Here is a 21,768-nt window from a genome sequence, read left to right on the forward strand (position 1 = left end):
AATGTGCTTATCAAAACCATGTAGGATTGATGGGTGTTTTTAGATGAAGTTATGTTTTTGCAACAGACTTAATTTAGGAGTAAGGTTAAGGCTTAGGATAAATGAGTACATTAGATGATTAAAGAACATTTGTCTTGTGGGACATTTAAGTCATTTATTTATGACACTTAAAAACAAGCTAGGAAAGAAAGCATCAAGGGTTTAACGAATCAGTTTTATATAAACGGTAAACTAAAACTAATGACTTTTTTTAATGGGAACTCCAAGATATGCCAGTTTACTAACTATCCAGAGGCAGAATCAAATGTGCAGTGGAGTAAACATGATGAAAAAATATTGGAATTAAAAAAAGGCTCAATGCTATGTATATGTGTGTGTATGCCTTTTCCCAAAGGTTTTTTTTTTTTGTAGTTGCTCCTTTATTTGAGGAACTAAGTCTTCTGCCTCTCTTTTATTCTTAAAATGCTCCCTTTTATTTTAAATAGTAGAAGAAGATTTTCTGATTGTATAGGAATCTGGACTACCATACTGCTCTGTACTGGGTATGATAAAATACCTTGTCAGGGGCGACTGGATGGCTCAGGGGATTGGCAATGGGATATATAGAGCCCTTCACCCATAGGTCATTGGCTTGAATTTTGTCCAGGTTGGCAGTGACTAAAAGTTGTTAACATCTCATGACTGTTTGGTGGCCTGTGTGAAATGAGTTTCTTTCTTTAAGTCCATATATAGGACCTCTGGCTAGGGCATCTGGGCATCTCTCTTTTATAGGAGCATTCCACCAGATTTACACTCATTTCTGTTCTCAAGATTAGTGATGAACGGAAGCCCTCCTACACAAAATAAATTGATTCATTTAAAGTTCAAATCAATAGCTGGGTACTTCCACCCTATTCTCCAGCACAGACCAGAGGATGCATGAAAGCTGATTTGATAGTAAAAGGAGCCGTAGGTCATAGAGACCTCACATCCCATTCGACGTCATTTAGTCTTTTGTGAAGCATAATCCATGCTGTGGCTATGGCCACGCTGCAATGGCCCAGCTAGATAAGAAGGGGAGATATCAAAAGACAAATATCACATGATATTTGTTATATGTGGAATCAAAAAAAAAAAACGGTACAAACAAACTTTTTTACAAAACAGAAATAGAATCACGGATGTAGAAAACAAACTTATGGTTACAAAGGGGGAAGGTGGGGGGAGGGATAAACTGGGAGATTGGGATTGACGTATACACACTACTATATATAAAATATATAACTCATAAGGACCTACTGTATAGCACAGGGAACTCTGCTCAATAATCTGTAATGACCTACATGGGGAAAGAATCTATAAAAGAGTGGATATATGTATAACTGATTCACTTTGCTGTACGGCAGAAACTAACACAACATTGTAAATCAACTATACGCCAATAAAAATTAATTTTAAAAAAGGGAAGATATCAGGCAAGCACATCATATATGCTGTGTAGCAGCTAAATCTTTGGGTCATAAGCAGAACACATTTTAATAGGCCAGGCTGGAAGCTACAAACCCTTGGAGACCAACATTGAGGTCTAGTCCAAAGCGGGCCTGGGCAGACTCCAAGCTGGCCTTAGAAAAGGGGAAGTCAGCAGGCCTATCTTGCTGTTCAGAATCCAGAACACTGGGATGGACCTCTGAGAATAAGAATCATGCACCTCTGTTATGCTTTAAGAAAACCAAGTATGAAAAAAAAAAGTGAAACTGCAAAACAGAATCTGTGCATTAGAGAGGCTGGAGGAAGGTAAATTATATCTATTTCCAAGAGAATCTTTCCCCTTAAATGGAGCCTTTCCAAAAGGACTAAGTTTCAGGTGTGCGTGTGTGTATTTTCAGAAGCACATCTGTGGGTACTGTGATCCATGTAGAATCTGGGATCTTTAAGAGAGAGAATGGGAACATGGTGACAATGAAGCCCAAATCAAGCCTTTCAAGTTGGCGCAAGAGCCAACTTTGTCACCTAAGCCCTGGCCAGACTTTATGTAAGGAATAACTTTGGCGATAAGGGAAGGCTTAACTCAACAGAATGAATAATAATGACAACACTCACTGAGCACTTATGATGCTCCATGCTATCGTTCTAAGCATTTTAGATGTATTAACGACACCATAAGGAACGTTAATATGTTAATTCATATGAAGTTAAAACCAACAGGTGATTGATTATTCCTACCCCAGTCTCCAAACTATTCAATATACTAGAGGGCCAGAATTTTACAATGGGAAACTGAGGCAGATGTAAGTTAACTAACTTGATCAAGGTCAAATTTCTGATAAGGCACAGAGCCAGGAGGACCCTGTGCACTTACATATTTGCAACTGCTGCAGAAACTAGTATCACGAGAATGTCCTGCAATTTGGGTTAGGGTTGTCATCTTCATATGTCATCAATTCTCAGTTATTCGGGTAACCTGCAAGTTAACCAGACTGCAGATCTTTAAAATCTATAATATGGGCAGTGCAATTGAATTAAATTGCTACAAATCAGAGAAAACAACGTAGGAACTGATTACCACCACCATACTGTGTCTCCTGTCTCACCACCTTAACATTCTTGTTCTTGTATTCACATTCTTGTTCTTGTATCCTGACATTTTTGTTTCTGCAACCAGTGGTAACTGGTTAGGGTTATCACGGGGGAGGGGAGCAATGAACAGAACCCTGGGCAGCCATGATCATACCCTTACACCAAAATCTATTAGTGTATTGCTTTAGTGGGTGGGAAACCAGAGACGTTTGTGCTCTGCTAAATGAAAAATAGAGAAGACAGGGTGAAAGAGGGATGTGAGACCTGCCAATCAAAACCCAGGGCTGCTCTAAAAACTGTGAAACTTGGAACTGACAGGTCTTGCCTTACAACTTTTCAGTTAATTACTAGATTCGTCTAGGGGCTCATCTTTAGGAAAGCTTGAAGGGTACCCTGAGGACTGAGGAGGGACAATTGGGAGAATGACCAGAGGAACTGGATGATTCACCCTCTGAGCTGAGTGGCCAGCCTGTGATCATGCCTGCCCTGGAAGAAGAGACTGGCATGGATGGGAGGAGTGGCTTCCGGTAGCAGAAACAAGATCGAGGGCTTCATTACGTGTTTCTGGGGTGTTAGTAGGAGTTTCTCTCTAAAAAAAAGTTTCCTATAGTTCAAACAATAAATAGACTAGAAAGCCTCGTTCAAACAAAATAAATAGACTTACTGATCATACATATTTCAAATCTTCACTAAGTTCATGTTCATTGTTGATCATCAATGAGAAGATGTGCACTGAAGCTTTTTCCTCTACTCTAACTAGGGGGTCCTTTTCACGAAGAGCCTTGCACAGGGCAATTATGATAAAGAATGCATTTTGGAAGTACTGGGTTAGAATCTGTGTCAGCTCTGCATTTTAGAAGCAGAGGAGGCCCAACAGGTCCATTACAGTCTGATGTAAAGATTTACCTCTTGTTTATGAAATGGAATCTTTCAACTGAAATCCTTTTGTCAGGTGGTTTATGTGAATATATGTTCTATGAGAACAAGGACCTTTTTAGTAACTACCATATCTCAGATTCTAAGATAGAGCTTGTCCCATGCACATGAAAGAAATAATGACTGAATGAGTGAAGAAATGAATGAGTGAATGTTTTTCATATCTAGACTATTGGAATTTTGTTATTTTTACGCTTTTATATTACTTTTCTGAAATGGAAAGTATTTCCCTAAATACTGGTCACATTTTAAATTCCCTTTTATATTATCGATCAAATCAATTTCTATCTCATTTTGACTAACAGTAATTGGGGGGGGTTAACAGATAATTTTAATCCTCCTTCAATGTCAACCAAGAGATGGCTGGACACAGGATAGTAGAGTTTTAATTCTTTATGTCACCAATTTCACCATGGCTCTTACTGATGTTTTTATGTGGAGAAGACATCCCCTGACAAGTGAGAGGCACTGGCCAGCAGACGGTTTACTTAAGGCACAAGATACTTTAGTCAACCATAAAGAGGAACAGCTTTGAACCCTAAGGAAATTTGCATCTTAATATTTCATGATAAATAGCATATGTAATTTTGTCAGTTTTGAATATTTCCAGATTTTATTACCAATCGATAAAAAAATGAAAGTGGACAAATGGTGCCATCAATCCTAATTATGTGAAAGCTTGAGACATGCATAATTTCTAGAGTATTAATCATTAGCTCCTGGCTAAAGACTGACCACAGGTCTATTTCTACCTTTTTCTGTTATCTTAGTTCCAAATCATCGTTTCTTCCTTTGCAATAATTCTTCTCAAGGTCTACTCACTCGCTTCTCGATTAAAGAAATGGCCTCTTGAATGGTTTCCTTTGCTTCTAGTCTGCTCTACTCCACACATCCTTCATGTTCTTGCAAAAATAAAGGATCAGGGAATAAGTCCAGTGAACATAAGTTACCAGTAGACAGGAATCAGCATAACATCGGGAAGACTGTTCTAACAGTCAGAGCTGCCTAGGAAGGATGGAGAGTGTCCCCAGCTGGTGGTCTCAGGTAGGGGTTGGACAGCTATTTTAGGTATATATTGAGAAGCAGCTTGGTGGAACGATTACGAAGAGAAACTCTGGCGTCAAGCTGCTTGGCTTTAAAGCCTAGGCTCTCCAGCTACTAACTGTATGACTTTTCCAAATTAAAAAGAAATTTTTCTCTCAGTTCCTTCTTCTGTACAATGGGAAAAATAATGATACCTTCTTCCTAGTAGTTTGTGAGGAATGAATGAGGTAATGCATATAACGGGCTTAGCAGAGTGCTTGACACTTGGCAACCGTTCAATGAATATTAGTAGTTATGTTGTATAGGGATTCAGGAGGCCGTAGGTAGTTGTATAATATGACCCTCAAGGAAGGAGCCTTCCAAATTCAAACTTAATTTTGTATTTATAAGTGTTAAAATAATGTTTGCATCGGGTCACTGCTCTGTTGAATGAGTTATACTCAGAACTACGTATCACTCCCATCTCAGATGCTTTTCTCTGGTACTTCAGCTGCTCCGAGATCTGGCTCCATCCTAGATAAGCATGCACCTTTGCCTCGTTGAGGCTCTTTCCTGCCTCCTAAATGCAGTGTCCGCACTCCCACTTTGTTCCTTGAGATGAGTCTCCGGGAAGAACATCTCTGCCTCTTTGCTCTTAGGTTGGTTTTCATGCAGGTCAACCCTGTTCATCAAAGCCACCTACGGTCATTTAGCCTCTCCCTGATTTATTACACCACTTGCCAATTTTACGTCTCAGTTGAGCACAGCAGCAGTGTTATGCTTCTTTTTTCTCTGGTTGTTGACTGTGTATAAACTTTCTACTGATGATGATCAGTTTCCTAAAGGCAGGTGTCATAACTTTTACCTCTTGTGTCCTCTGTAAGCACCTAGCAAAGTGCTGAAAACAAAACACATGGCCTGAGATCAAATCCCAGGGCCACCGTCTACTCTGGTGTGGAGGCAAGCCATTTACCATCTCTAATTTTCATTTAGGGACATTTTGAGAAATAAATTACTTAAAACATGCCTACTCATGTAATTGGAACATATAGGTAAAACATAATAAAAGTTATTTATTAATATCATCATTAATACTAGAATATTTGCAACAAGTTTTACTTTGAATAGAAAAAGCTAAGAGAGTCAGTACAGTTTTCCAAAGCCAGCATTTCCTGAATTACAGTTAGCGAAATCAGTGCAGTACAAGTGGAAGGGGTGCAGTTCGGGGGTACTTCCCATTCAGAACACTCCTACAGAGCCAGAAAGATCAGTAGAGAAGAACTCACATTCCTGTGAACCTATCATGTAGCTGGCATTTTTACAGGCTAATTAAGCAAACAAAAAACCAAAAGTCCCTTAACAATATGCATCAAAGTCCCTGACAGTCATGGTATGTGTATGTCTGGGCATGTCAATGCAACTTGCTCCCAAGGAGGCAATGTTCTTGGGCTGTTAATTTCAGGGTTGAAGTTTCAAACCTGAGATAGTTCTGCCAAGACTGCTAATAGCAGTGGCTTATAATACAATGCTACCCTATCATACATCACCTCGCCTTGATTGTCATCGTCACACTCCTGCATTATATTAGTGATCTGTCCCCTTCACAGGATGGTCAGCTCCTGGAAGGCAGGGAACTTCATCTTGTTCCTTCAGTGCTTTGTCTAGTGTCTGACATGTGACAGACATGCAGTCAATGGTCACTGAATAGTCTACACAATCCCGAGTATCAGGTGTGTCCGGGTCTTGAAAGAAAATTCACTCTAGTTTATAACAAGTAGAGAAAAGACACAAGTGCTTCCTCTCTCAAACTAGTTTTATTAACTAACAGATGGGTTGATGTTTCCCACAGGTCCCAAGGAACCATGATTGTGTTTCATGAGCAGGTATCTTCAGGAGGATACGACCACCTCCTAATGAACCCTATTGGTCTTCTTGCTTTTCTTCCATCTCTTTTGCCTTGGGAGACTTGTTCTGAAAGGAAGAGCCTGGAGGAGCTGCACACAGCCTGGCCCCGCACTGGCCAAGGCAGAGCAGAGACCAAGCACACAGAGACAATTCTGGCTGTGCTCCTGGCTCAGGAGAGGTAGCTAATGGGGAGTTATATAGTTTTGCCTATAATTGATTCAGATGCTACTGCTCATTGTGGTATAAGGAGTTTCAATGTAGGGATGAAGGAAGAGGAAAGTATTAGATGGAGGATTTTAGTCCTCAGTGAGGGACTATATTTAAAAACAAAAGATGGTTGAGCCCGATGAAATACGTGCATGAGGGCATTGTTAGGTTCCTCTCTGGACTTCAGAAGCCCCTCAGAGGAAATTCCTCTGGTTCTGTACCTATCAGAGTCCTAACTCCTTTCTCCATCTAGTTCCTAGGCTTCCCATCTATGCAATCCTAATATTTTACCCTTTCTGCTAATCTTGGCTGCTAAACTAACCTGTGTGGTTTGGAGCAAGCCACTTAGAATTTCCATCGCTTTCCCCCATCTGTAAAATAAGGATAACACACTGACCTGCCTCAGAGGGATAGGGTGTGAATTAACTCCTGTAATTAGCGGTTTCTGTGCTCTGCATACACCAAGCAGGATATGAATGCCAACCATTGTCACCGTGGCCTGAGTAGGCTTTGCTTCTAAAGCTACACTTGGGAATAACCGCTTGGCAAAGAGCTGACAACTGGAAGTTGCGAACTTTACACAGAAGCAATATTTCCAGTATTTTCCCCGAGCAATCATGAGTAAATTGCTCACCAGGGGTGGAAATGGTTTCCAGCCAGTTCCGCCTCTTTTGATCTGTGCACCCTGCAAAGCTCAGTCAATGCCAGGTAACTGATCCTTCGTAAGTCTGCTGTTTAGTGCAGATGAAGAATTCAGAATGGTGTCATTTGGACAGGGGTGAAATTTCTGTGCAGTCGTATGTATTAAAAGCAAATAAATTGTGCTTTGTTCAAGGCAAGAGTTATAGAAATAGAATCTTTAATTTGTTAATATCCAATGACAAAGACAGCCACCTGTTTTTTAAATGGGGAAGAATAGGTCATCTATTTACAACTTGTCTTGGGTTTCATTTTAGAAACTTTGAAATGTACCCCTTATCACCATAGGGAAAGGAAAGTCAAAATTATGACCTAGCAAGCTATATAAAACAGCTGTTAAAAATAATGGGTTTAAAAAATTGATTTTCTAAACCTTCAATAGAAGGTTTGGGAAAAAAAAATCCTACATATAAACTGAGTGAACCTATTGTGTACTTTGATAAGAGGCCCATGCTTCTATTACTGAACAAACCATTTGCAACCCTGTAAATACCATTATATTAATTTAGATAAAAGTTGCACATTTTTGAGTTGCCACCACTGTGATCTAAATTTTGGAAAAGAAAGTTAGTTTCAGAATGGCATACAGAACTAGGCTGACATTCAGCATCTTCTCTGGAAACAAAAGGGAGGCTGCCCTTCTGTAGCTGAGTCACCAACACGGATTTTTCACAGGTCAGGGTGTCAAGCCCTCAAGGATGCCTTGTGCTGCAGCTGTGCATTCTGGGAGCTGGCCTGGAAGGGATGCTGGGCCAGCACAGCCTGGTGGGGAGGAGGGATTTTTCCTTATTTTCTTTAGCTCCCTTAGGCAAGATCCTAGAAGTACAAACAAGGTTGCTTTGCAAATATTCTCATCATATACAGACAAGCACACAGAAGTGTGAGCAAACACAAATTAAGGTTCTAAGTGTTCCTAGGCCTTGGACAGAAGAAAGCACTGGAGAAATGTATTTCCTTCTGTGGTGGTTATTTTGCTTAGCTGGGGATAAAGGAGACATTTAAGAAAAGCCTACTTTCTGCAAGAAAAAATGGTACTGCATCAATGTAGCTTTTTTGAGGCAAAAGAAGCATTCTGCATTTGGCAAGGCAGTCCCTGTAACAGTACTGGCTTGTTTCTGGAGTGTATGCGTCATCTTCATTCAGGAGTGGCAAAAGATAGTTTCTATTTCATTTCCAAATGACGATGGCATAGCTAAGGGAAATACATCATTTTGCATATATAATTTTTGGATAAAAGCTCAGTTTACGCGTAAAGGATGACCTCTTTGGGTTATGAAAAGATTACTTTTTGTTAGGCTGCTTTCTGACGATTAGATTTGACACATACATGGGCACATGGGTACTAACAGGAGTCAGGCCAGTTTTGGGTAATCGTAAACTTGGCTGGATCTCTACTACAGCTGAGATCCATTTCATATTCAATCCATCAGAGATAACCGTGGTACATTATCTGATGGATTTATCTTTGCTTATATTGTATGAATATGGAAAGGAATTAAATGTGTGTTTACAGTTTGATAAACATTCAACATAAATTATACATTTTCATTCCATTTATTAGTCGGGGGCGATGGAAAGCAGGAATTTCATTGCACAGAAACTGCCTTTCAGATTGAAGGATTACCAGTTTCCTGAAAAGGTAAACTAATTGTAAGAACAGAATTCACTTCTATCTCAAGTGAGTCCCTGCATGGTTTGTATTCAGAGTTTTAGAAAGGCAAAAGGAGAGGACAGCTCATCCTCATGACTATCCAGTTCGTATTTCACACTTCCTGTGGGTGCAACATTGTCATCACGAATAAATCTAGTGCTAATAAACCTCGTATCATTTGACAGCTTGAATATGGTAGTTACTACACAAATTATCAAGCTCTATTTATGTCTAAAAGTACTTGGCCTGATCTTCTAGCATTAGGCATGCGGAGCAGTCTCCATGATATTATCTTACCATATAATGACTCCAAAAATCTCACAGAGATGAATGGTGATAACATAATTTCAGAAAGTTGCCACTCTATATGTAGAAATATATTGGCAATAAAAAACAGTCACTGTGTGCCTTTCCCCAGTAGGGGATCTCTCACTTTTCTTTGATTTTTAAAGGCTTCAGATCAATAACCGGAGTGACATTATTAACAGTTCCCTCAGCACCTTGGCCAGCGCTAATATTAAATCCATTACACCTTCTGTTTGACATTTGCAGTACAGCAGAAAGTGCTGTAGATACAGTCACATTGTCTGGGGACTGAGGTTGGATGTGAGGTTAGTAAGATGGTTTCCCTTGCCTGACTTCTTTTTTTTTTTTTTGCCTTTTTAAAAATTAATTAATTAATTAATTAATTTATGGCTGTGTTGGCTCTTCGTTTCTGTGCGTGGGCTTTCTCTAGTTGGGGCAAGTGGGGGCCACTCTTCATCGCGGTGCACGGGCCTCTCACTGTCGCGGCCTCTCTTGTTGCGGAGCACAGGCTCCAGACGCTCAGGCTCAGTAATTGTGGCTCACGGGGCTGGTTGCTCCGCGGCATGTGGGATCTTCCCAGACCAGGGCTCGAACCCGGGTCCCCTGCATTGGCAGGCAGATTCTCAACCACTGCGCCACCAGGGAAGCCCCCCTTGCCTGACTTCTAAATTCACTTCATTGATAGGAAACTTAAACCAATACAAAAAACAAAAAAAATCAGAGAACCTCAACCCTATACTAGATGGTAAATAATTCACCCATAAAAGTACAATTATATCTCGTATCTAAGCACTTTGGAAATAAAATATTGATCAGATCCTCTGATAACTTTTTACATTCTTTATTGTTATTCCTAAACATTTGATCCCTTAATTATACCTAGTATTATGAAAATCGTCTAACGAGTGCAGAGGAATTGAGTTCCTGTAGAATCGGGAGCCGATCAAATTTACCAGAGCGCGGGGGCATAAGTAGAAAATGCAGATTATTTCTATTCAGGCAAGTACTCAACTGCTTCAGTTTTGCTTGCCTTTAAAATATTCAGGACACAGAATAGGCATAATAGCATAGAGATCATACTCGTGCAATAGTTATCTTAACGTCCCGTAACAGGCGAGATCTGCTGAAAGTTTAGACAAAACACAGTAACCTTTACTTTAGACAACCAGTGGTTAACCATGTTTGCTGTAGTTACTCTTACTCTTCACCAAAAGTACTGTCTCATACATTTTGCTAAATTGTCTAAACCCCACTACAGTATCGATTTCTCCCTCCGTGAGCTCGTGCCCATTCAATAAGCAGCGAGAATCTCTGGTCCTGGCTGAATGCCCTCTAAGGCAGGACCCAGGTATGTTACTCCTGACAGTGGCCCATGGCTGGGAGCTGACTGCTAGCTAGAGGGAAACAAACCACTGGAGACAGAAAGGAAATTCTCTGTTAAAGTGAGGAAACATGACAGGGAAAGTGGCCTGTGAGGTTAAGTGAAAAAGCAGGCTGCCAGAAGCATGTATGTTATGGTTTTATTTTAGTCAAACAGAAAATCCCACTACATAACTATGTTTGTATACATATTTACAGAAACAAAATCTAGAAGGATATCTAGTGTATAAGAACAGTGGTTATTTTGGGGTAGGGGGTATGTTGGCCTTTATTCTTTGTATTCTGCATTCTCTGAATTTTTCACAAAGGGCATGAATTTTATAATTGGAAAATATCAAGCTGTTTTAATAAGGAGAAGGAGGGAGTGAAACACAACAATTTGATGACCTAACCCAAGGAATATTACTCTTTGCTTTCAAAATACGGAGATATTTCAAGTACCTCCGGGATTTCTTGAAAGAGCTGCTCTTCTGTTTATTAAGCATATAAAAGATGCGGCACTGATTTTTTTTTTTTTTTTTTTAAATTTTTGGCTGCGTTGGGTCTTCGTTGCTGCATGCAGGCTTTCTGCTAGTTGAGGCGGGCGGGGGCTGCCCTTCATTGCGGCGGCTTCTCTTGTTGCGGAGCACGGGCTCCAGGCGCGCGGCCTTCAGTAGTTGTGATGCGTGGGCTCGGTAGTTGTGGCTCACGGGCTCTAGAGCTCAGGCTCAGTAGTTGTGGCTCACAGGCTTCATTGCTCTGCAGCATGTGGGATCTTCCCGGACCAGGGCTCAAACCCGTGTCCCCTGCATTGGCAGGCAGATTCTTAACCACTGCGCCACCAGGGAAGCCCTGAAATTTATTTTTTTTAAAGGATATCACTCATAATCCCAAGATTAAAGAATCATTAAGAGTGATGAAAAGATATAAGCAGATCCACAAAACCAAACTGAGCCATCCAGATGTCGTGTTCCGGAGGTTCTGTGCCCACCACCTTGCAGGAACCCACAGAAGCAGAGAAAAGGCTGTGGGCAGCACAGAGCAGTCTCTTCCAAAATGCTTGGATCAAGCCCTAAAGAAGCATTCTAGAACTTTCTAACTTTTTAAAGTAGGCTACCCATTTAATTTTCTTATGCCTGCCTGAAAATTTCTCTAAAAGAAATATATTTATTAAACTATTAACGAACGTGCATACATATAAAATATTTATTTGGGTTTGCTGTCCGGCCAACAGATTTTTTTTTTTCTCTCTCTCATTATCTTGAGACTAATTCAAGACAAGACAATCACAGGGCTGGCAGTTCGAAGAAAAAGAATTCCTATTATGGCACAGGATCACTGCCTCTTAGGCTGGTTTAGCCACTTATTTCCTTTTATTATAATGCCAAAAGTTATTTAGATTTCAGTCATTTAGTAATGCTACACTGAACACATCAGGGCTCCTGAAAAATTCTATACCTACTAGTTCCTTCATTTTCATAATCACCACATATTGATATCTGTTTTCCAACCAAATTATACTACTCTTTAAGCAAGAATCGGTGTTTTATCAGAGTTTAAAAGATTATGATGTAGTGAACAACAGTCTTCCAAAATGTTCCTTCATGTTATTAAGAATTAGAAAATCTTGTTAAAGTTCTTTCAGCTTTTAAGAAACATAAGCAGCTTTGGGATGTAGTGCCTGACATGAACTTTTAAAGTAATTCCCCTGGAGCAATGATCTGCATTAGTGAAGATATTTAGTTAAAGGTAGCATCCTACACTGCCTTTCAGTATTTGAGCAGTCAATCTAATTGCCTTTTTAAGCCAAAGATTGCAAATAACTAACACTACAGAATTTTAAGGCAAAGCCAGTTTAACATTCTCTAATGGTGAGAAATACACTCTCCAACAAGAGACACTTCCTAATGCGATTGTTGCTAACGAGCCCAAGTTGTTAAGGAATGTGCAAAGCAGGGTTTTCCATTTTACTAGTTAGGATGGCTCAAGGAAGGCCAGGAAAACGGGAAAGAAACCCAAGTAAATTTTCAATCATACTTCACGGATAAATGAAGTGTCCTTGTATAAAGGAGGTATCTTCTTTCTCTGATAACTAGAATTAAAGGATGCTAAGTGGAACTGAGCACACCCTGGTGCTTCATGGAAGGCATGGGATTTATCAGAGTTTTTTATTTTTTGTGTGTTTTTTTTTGCGGTACGCGGGCCTCTCACTGCTGTGGCCTCTCCCGTTGCGGAGCACAGGCTCCGGACGCACAGGCTCAGCGGCCATGGCTCACGGGCCCAGCCACTCCATGGCACGTGGGATCTTCCCAGACCGGGGCACGAACCTGTGTCCCCTGCATCGGCAGGCGGACTCTCAACCACTGCACCACCAGGGAATCCCTATTAGAGTTTTTATATTTAATCTTAAATGGGTTGATTTGACTCTAGTTTAGGATATCCCAGTAGAACTGGTTTATAGGCTGTGGATTTTTTTTTCTCTTCCAAGGTACAAGTCACCCTTAACATGTGTTTGGGGGAAACATCAAGTTCAATATGAATCAACAGTGGGACCTGGCTGCCAAGAGGACCTACTTCAATCATGGGCTGCATAACATGAGTATAGTAGCCTAAACCAAGAAAGGTGGCAGTCCCTCTGCTTTGTACTAGTCACAATACATGTAGAGGCTGCACTCAGCTCTCAGAACACTATTTTTAGAGGGTCACCAACAAATGGAAGCACAGGCAGGTGAGGGTGGCTAGGATGGTGACGGTCTTAGCAACATGCCATTGAATAATGGTTGTGGAATGAGGGTCGTTTGATGTGAAAAGGAGAAGGAAGGAGGGAGGAAGAATTTGGTGAATCTGACTTCATATATTTGAGAAGCTGTGATGGGGAGGGAAGAGTAAATCTGAAATGTTGTCCCACAGGGCAGACCTCCGATCAGTGGGGGAGAAGATGCAGCAAAGTAGGTTCCGGCTCCATATTAGGCATAACTTTCTATCAGAGCTGCTCACCAATGGGGTGGGAAGCCCTGTATGTTCCTTAGCTTCCTGTTAGGAATGAGTGCCAGCAGAGATTGGAAGGGCATCTGTTGGTTTTGCTGTAAAGGGATGGTTGCATAAATTGGAGGTTGGATTAAAGGATTGTCGAAGATTCTTCTTAACTTGTGGGTTTGTGATTCAGGGAAACAAAGTCCACTTTTCCAAGGTCTTAGTTCATACCGAGGTTTATAAACTTGATTTCTTATGCACTGAGTGTTTAAGAGTCATGAGCAGTCCCGTTTCCCAGTCCAACTCCAGAACGGAGTAGAAAACTATTTTCATGTGTTTCTTCTCAAATATGCCCAAATATAAACATTCTATTGACTAAAAAGCAGGTCCAGTGATCTCACTGATGCGTCTATTCAGTGAAGTCAGTGAGCTATGCTATAAGGATATATGACTCCCCTGACCTCTTGGAACGAAATTATTTTCATCTTTAAATGGTAAAGAGTAGTCTTAAATACTCTTTTCTCATGCATGGGGTTCACTGGAGAAGGATGCTCCCCCCCTCACCCCGCCAATGCTACAAAATAATGCCCTGGAAGCTGCAGTTAACTTAAATGGGGAAACATGGATTGATTCTAGAAGGAATTAAAATATTTCCAATAGAGGCAAATATGTTTTTGCCCTTCTGTGTGTGCAAACACGCTGTGATTATTTCTAAGCAGACCAAATTATTTTCTTGGAAGTATGTAGAGTTATTTTAACATTAACCTTAAGATAGGTTTTGGGTTTTTTTTTTTCCATTTCTCTTTCACAAAATGCTTTTGTGCTGCGAATCTGTTTTAAAACAACATATCAAGTAAAGTACAAACGTCTTTAGAGGGCAAAAATAATTTCCCAAGTAAGCAAATAAAACTTTGCACTTCAAATCAGGCCTTGATTCATTAAAAATCTTAAACTTCTCATGAGAAAAATTAACATTTAAACCACTGCTGCTTGGCCAAGCACTCCACCACACAAGAATATGAAATATCTCCTCTAAAAAAGTACAAAAAGGACAAAACCACAAATGTGGAACTTCAATTAATTTAAAGCCCCAATCAGCAAAGAATAAATCCTTCGCAGATCTAATTACCAGCGCTCTCGGAAGACCCAGGCCGACCAGCCAATCTTCCCCGTGTTTGAACAGCTTGATGAACTAGGGGACTGATGGATATCAAGTCATTTTGTTTAATTTATAAATGGATTTTCCCCTAATACTTAAATTATCATCAGTACAACACAATGAAAATGGGAACATTCTGAATGCAAAGTCTATAAGAGTCCTGGAAGGAATCCCAATGAGGAATGTCACCTCTGTTCATTCCTCTATACAATTGATCTAATTAAATACTGAGGGTGGAAAGGCAGTTTAAAATGTAGCCATTTCTGTTTTCTTTTTAGCCTTAATTTATCTGTTCACATCTTTCAAGTACCTTCTGATGCTGAAAAAAAAAAAAAAACACCAAGATTTCTGCACGCCCCTAATACTTTTAATTCTCCACAAGCTAATATTCAAAAAGTCTCTGCCATCAATTTTGCTGAATAATAAATAAATGCATTACATTTAGCCGTGGTAACAATGAAAGGCAGACGGCTTTCCAAATCTGAACCTTTTCCCTCCATTAATTTGAAAGAGAAACTAAAGGAATGGGTACATGCTGTATGTATTGTTCACCTGAAATCAGATCTCTGGATTATACTTATTAAAATGTCTTCTTATTTTCAAATCTCTTCCTTACTTAATTACTGCCCAGGACAGAAAGCTGCATGGAATTGTTAAATACCATTAGACCTATTTATAGTCTCTTCACACTGGCAACTCAAGCGCAATCATTGGCAAAGGTCCTGCCCACCAACCCACATGTTGGAATTGCAAGTCCCACCTGGCTCTGGGGTTTCTGACTGGGAAGAGGAAGATGCTGAGCTGGCTGCATCTTCAGCGGTGCCCTGCGAGAGGAGACCCCGCCCGGGCGGGAGCTTCATGCCCAGCTGCTCTGCCATCTCCACGTGGTCCCCGGGGTGGACATAGTCAAAGACGCTGCTGCCTGTCAGCTCCACCTAGAGGACGAAGAGAAAGAAGAGTGGGAAAGAAAGTTGTCACAGGCTTTCATTTTCAAATTTACCTACTGGAGCATGGACTTGAGGACACGGGGAGGGGGAAGGGGAAGCTGGGACGAAGTGAGAGAGTGGCATGGACAGATATACACTACCAAACGTAAAATAGATAGCTGGTGGGAAGCAGCCACATAGCACAGGGAGATCAGCTCGGTGCTTTGTGACCACCTAGAGGGGTGGGATAGGGAGTGTGGGAGGGAGACGCAAGAGGGAGGAGATATGGGGATATATGTATATGTATAGCGGACTCACTTTGTTATAAAGCAGAAACTAACACACCATTGTAAAGCAATTATACTCCAATAAAGATGTTAAAAAAAAAAATTTAGCCCCACTGCGATTCAGCTTCTGAACAGAAAAGGAAATCTATGAAGCCTCCGGAAACAATCCTGGTCCTTAGTCTTTATCCTCACACGCTTAAGGATTCTTGAAATTGAAAGAGAAAGTTTTTTTTTCCCACATGTATTTATTTAGCAATTGTTTAGCCCAGTTTTTTTCTCATTCACTGTTGTTTGCATAAAGCCAAACCACTCTGTGAAATGTGGATGCATCTGCCTGAGTTCAGCTGTTTTATCCACGCATCATGAAATTCTCGCATGTTTGGTGTCAACCGGATGATTGACTGAATTCTACAGTTTGCTTATTGAGAAGTTTGAGCTTTGTATAGAAACAACCAGAGATAGCGGAGGAGGATTTTCCTTAAAATACACAGATTTCCAGGATGTGTATTTATACATATCAGCTTATTTCTATGTAAATTTAAATGGAAGAAGTGCTGCTTACAAATATATGCAAAGGCATAATGTTTTCATTAAATATTACTCATTAGCTCCGTAATCATATGGAGAATTTTCCATGCAAAAGAGGTCAGCTGGGGTCTGAAGCAGCCATTTTTTTTCTGCTGGTATCAGCTTGTTTTGCCTTCAATCTAATAAAATACATGGTACAAACCTCCTTGAGGGCTTTAAAAAATGTTTTATTTTGTATACTCTTTGTATTAGGCTGACGCTAAAGGTAGAGAATGAATATCAAATATCAGAAGAGGGCCAGCCTGGAATGGAAGCACTGCCTTTTGCAATGCTGTCAGGCGTGGCCCGTGTCTGGGGCATGTGCTGTCTGAGGGGCAGAAGACACTCGTAAGGACTGGCCTTACCTCTGTACTCCTCTGATGCTATAACTCTTACCTCCTTCCAAGAATAGCAATCATGGTCCTAAAATAATGTAGTTGGGTTACAGGTACAATGGCAGGGAGAGATGTGTTAGCAACAGAACAAGAAAAAGCTCTTTCCCGGGTCACTAATGGCTTTCCCATTCCTCTGGAGTTTAATGGTCTCAGGCCAGCTATGATGTGCTACAGAAACTGCCAGAAGTTCAGACTGTCACAAGTTTCTTGGTGGATATTTACCTAGAACCGCTTCCTACCTCACCTGCCTTTCCTGTGTAATTTGCAGCGTCCCTCCAAATTCCACCCGACTGCCTGCACTCATTTTCCTGCCAAGAAGGAAGGCTGGTGGTGGGCATACTGTCACAGTGAGTGGAATACTCAGAGCAATTATTATCCCCAGAACTCCACGTCCTGGTAAAATGATCACATCGACTCCCAGACACCATTTGATTAAACTCTTAACAGTCAACACATCTTCAGCATCTATCAATTAACAGAGGTAGAGGCCAAAAAATGGGAGGCTAAATTCAGTTTGGTTAATAGCTATTCCTGAGAAAGGCTTGCATACCTTTCACTGAAAATGAGGTACTTTCTCGTTGCTATTAAATTACGCTCTCCTGTATTACCCAACTACTGACTCTATAATTTCACAATAACTATTTCCTCCGTTTGATATTGTTACAGAGCGTACGTAAATCAGGATTCATAAGTGATGGGTTCCTACCCTCTGGGAGGGAGGGATTACATGGAAATAATCCCTTTAATGTGTGCCTTGCCTCTAAGCACTTCACACAGCAACCTGCGTCCCCTGCATCGGCAGGCGGACTCTCAACCACTGCGCCACCAGGGAAGCCCCGTTGCAGCACTTTAATAACTATTTCTGTCACTTTTCTCAAACTCCGAGTCTTTCTTTAACACTGCAATGTGCCCTTTGGCACACAGCACAGATTGTGATAAGATGACAACACAGGTGGGAGATACAATCGATTTTGTAGGGGTGTTGGTTCTTGAATATTCATGTAAGCCAGTCATACGGTGAGGAGGAGCAGGCCACTGTCTCCACAGCCTGACTTACTTAGATGTGCAGGCGCTTCCTCTCCACAAAATGATGTCCTGAGTGTATAGGGCGTCTAGAGCAAGACTGAGTCGCAATGGGCCACATCACACTATGACACGGGGAGGACTTTGTCCTTCAGTCTCTTGAGGACTGGGACAGGGTCAAATTCTCAGTGCCAACCTCTCCATCCCATATTAGGCTTTGGGGTATCCTGGAATTTGACCCTGTCATAGTCTTCATGTATGTACTGTAATAAAGGTCACACAGCGTAGGGGAAAGCACAGAATAGCTGGAGTTATAAACTGACTTGGAGATCAGAATCTTTTCCTCCTCTGCTGTATGACCTTGGACAATTCATTTAACCTCTCTGAGCTTGTTTCCTATTCTGAAAGTGGCAGTAGCGCTGCTCTGCAGGACCCTGGGGGGTACCGCTCACATTGTATTCTACATGAATGGCACCCCGTGGAGCGCCACACTTTGGAATGGTGCAACGCAGTGGCCTGAGCGCTGGGATGGAAACAAGACTTGCTTTACGTGCCTCACAGCCTAATTTCGAAAATCCAGTGAAACCATGCAGAGGAAATTGCCTTGTGAGAAATAAGCACTATTGTCGCTGCTCTTTGGTGGATAAGAATGGATGACAGGCATGTATATTCCTGTGTAGCTTTGGTGAGGAATCCTTAGGGTTTGCATGGTCTCTTTGGAACATCTGTTTAATTAGCAGTGGGTACAGCAGAAGCGATGCATGCTCTGAGCCTTGACTACAGCAATAACAGTATTATCAGCTACTACCTCTATGTATACATACTTCTCATGCTTTCTTTGATTAATCCTCATAACCATCTTTTGAACTGGTATGATGACCCCGATTTTACAGAACAAGAATATGAGTATAGAAAAGGCCAGTATTTGGTTAAAGTCTGCTTGACTCAACCTACCACTTCTCTGGTAGCACCTTTGCAGTCAGGGAGGCTGAGCAGGGACATCTGAACTCCTCTGTCCTGTGGCTTCACTTTTATTCAGGAGAGAACATTGGGCACCATGGAGGGAGGAGGCTGAGGGCAGGCAGCCTGGCAATCCCCTGGGCTAAGGATGCTTTGCCATGTACTCTTGGGCCAAAAGAAGGCACGAAAGCAGGTGTACTAAACTGAAACAGATATGGGGGTAGACAGAAGTCTACTTATACACAGGCCTTGAGTCATCATCATCATCACCACATTATCTATCACTTTCAACATTTCTCATAGTGTTTTCACTTCATTTAATTAGATTTTAGAGCTGGAAGAGACCTGAAAAACATCCATTAATACCCCCCTTATTTAATAGGTGAAAACGTCACAGTTCTGAGAAGTTAAAATGCTTGTTCAAGTTTACCCAGGTGTTTAGTGGTAGAAGTAAGACTGTAAGCCCTATTGGCTAACTCTCTTTTCTCACTAAACCCTTATGTGATTTGCTTCTCTCTCCTACGAAGACTGCCTAGGTAAGATGGACTTGGAACTCACCTGCCACTAAATTCTGTGCCTCAAAATAGACTGCAGAAACTAAGACCAGGGATTTTTTTTTTTTTTTTTTTTTGTGGTACGCGGGCCTCTCACTGTCGTGGCCTCTCCCGTTGCGGAGCACAGGCTCCAGACGCGCAGGCTCAGCGGCCATGGCTCACGGGCCCAGCCGCTCTGCGGCATGCGGGATCTTCCCGGACCGGGGCACGAACCCGCGTCCCCTGCATCGGCAGGCGGACTCTCAACCAGTGCGCCACCTGGGAAGCCCAAGACCAGGGATTTTTTACTTGATGAGTAGACATTGCTTCATGTGAGCTTGAAGTAGAAAAAATATATAGAGTTTCAATCCTATATTACTATAGTTAATTAGGTACCCTCAAATCTCCAGTTAGCAACTCTTCAAAATCTTTGCCCACTGAGAACTAGGACTAGTGTCTTGTACATAGGAGGTCTATCACAAATGTTTGTTGAATGAATAAAAGATGGATATTTAGGCTTAAAAAATCTGCTTTATCTGTGCTTGATTTGGACAAGTTTAGGTTGGTTCCTTTTATTATTTCTGGTATTATTATTATTATAACATTATTTACTACTCTAAAATGAGTTACAATATAGCACCATAACAATATCCTCATTCCCAAGAAGTATTTGCCATATGCATTGAGAGCTATAACTTCTTATATAGAAACCAACTGAGTTTAACTGAGCAGAGGATTTTATAAATGCTGAGAAAGAGCAGGTTTTACAAGGAACTTTGAAAGATAATATAGCTATCTTTTATAACTTTTTCCCCCATCTATGACAAAACTGTGGTTAGTTTGCTAGTTCATTTGTTCATTAACTGAATTTTCACAAAGTTTCATAAAATGATTCTTTCTTTTTTTTAAATAAATTTATTTCTTTATTTTGGGCTGCATTGGGTCTTCATTGCTGCGCGCGGGCTTTCTCTAGTTGCGGTGAGCGGGGGCTACTCTTTGTTGTGGTGCGCGGGCTTCTCATTGCGGTGGCTTCTCTTGTTGAGGAGCACGGGCTCTAGGCCTGCGGGCTTCAGTAGCTATGGCATGCAGGCTTGGTAGTTGTGGCTCGCGGGCTCAGTAGCTGTGGCGCACGGGCTTACTTGCTCCGTCGCATGTGTGATCTTCCCGGACCAGGGCTCGAACACGTCTCACCTGCACTGGCAGGTGGATTCTTAACCACTGCACCATCAGAGAAGCCCCCAAATTATTATTTCTTAACTATCCCTTCAAATCACTGACAGTAGAAATTTAGAGAATTTTCATTTTATATTGATTATTGGTCCTATCTTTGATCTACAATTATGATCTACATAACGGAAAGGTACAGCATTTCTTCCCCTTAATATTGTGTTCTTCTGGTTAGTGCAAATTATATAACAAGGCACATGTGAGAACCAAACTCAATCACTTTATATGGTAATTTTAAAAAATTAACAGGGCTTCCCTGGTGGCGCAGTGGTTGAGAGTCCGCCTGCCAATGCAGGGGACACGGGTTCGTGCCCCAGTCCGGGAAGATCCCACATGCCGTGGAGCGGCTGGGCCCGTGAGCCATGGCCGCTGAGCCTGTGTGTCCGGAGCCTGTGCTCCGCAACGGGAGAGGCCACAACGGTGAGAGGCCCGTGTACCGCAAAAAAAAAAAAAAAAATTAACATGTTCTGTTTATTAAATTTACGGAACAGACCCATGGGAATTTGAATTGTTTCCCTAGCACAAGAAGGAAAAGCATGACTGTTTCCAACCATGCTCACTTGGTCTACCTTTACTGAAGCTGAGTGACTCTAAAATAAAAATTCCTCTCCCTTATTGCTTAGTGCTAGAAAACAGCTGAGAGTGTATAAGGGGCCGGAGACAGGCAATGAGTAATAAGCAGTCGTAACCAGAAACAGCATTTTGTTTCAACTCCTTTCTCTCTGCCTTTCCCCACTCAAAGCTACCAAGATTCCTCCAGGAGAAACCATAGCCACTAGTGCCATCCCACGCAGTCAACTAAACCACCTGGCCTTCCTCAAATTTATCTCACATTCTATTAGCTTGCATGCAAGTTGAACACTTGACACAGTTGATTTGGTAACACTGAAGTTTCCTGGAAAAAAATGTAAATATATCATTCAGTGGTTTGAGTTGACTTTTCCATGTCCGGTCATTGTACCCTGCTGGTAGATAGGATAGGGGACTAATTTGTCTTTTCATACATCAAGCAAGCATGTCAATAGCCTTTGCTTGGCCTCCTGTGGTGAGCAAATACTTTTTAACTACAGCAGTGT

The 21,768-nt window shown here is 41.3% G+C and overlaps 1 protein-coding gene and 1 long non-coding RNA gene across 3 annotated transcripts in view; one reads left to right on the top strand and one right to left on the bottom strand.

Annotated features, from left to right (window-relative positions):
• Positions 1-21,768, top strand: part of LOC141277986 (uncharacterized) — a 255,725-nt gene that overhangs the window by 189,187 nt on the left and 44,770 nt on the right. The gene's annotated exons all lie outside the window — the stretch shown is intronic.
• Positions 1-21,768, bottom strand: part of NPAS3 (neuronal PAS domain protein 3) — an 870,093-nt gene that overhangs the window by 113,151 nt on the left and 735,174 nt on the right. For both annotated transcript variants that reach the window (XM_073800563.1, XM_073800562.1), the window contains one exon: positions 15,535-15,709. In XM_073800563.1, coding sequence (XP_073656664.1) covers positions 15,535-15,709 — 175 coding nt within the window. The remainder of the gene's footprint in view (positions 1-15,534; positions 15,710-21,768) is intronic.

The sequence above is a fragment of the Tursiops truncatus genome, chromosome 2 (genome assembly GCF_011762595.2).
Source record: "Tursiops truncatus isolate mTurTru1 chromosome 2, mTurTru1.mat.Y, whole genome shotgun sequence".
Classification (NCBI taxonomy): domain Eukaryota; kingdom Metazoa; phylum Chordata; class Mammalia; order Artiodactyla; family Delphinidae; genus Tursiops; species Tursiops truncatus.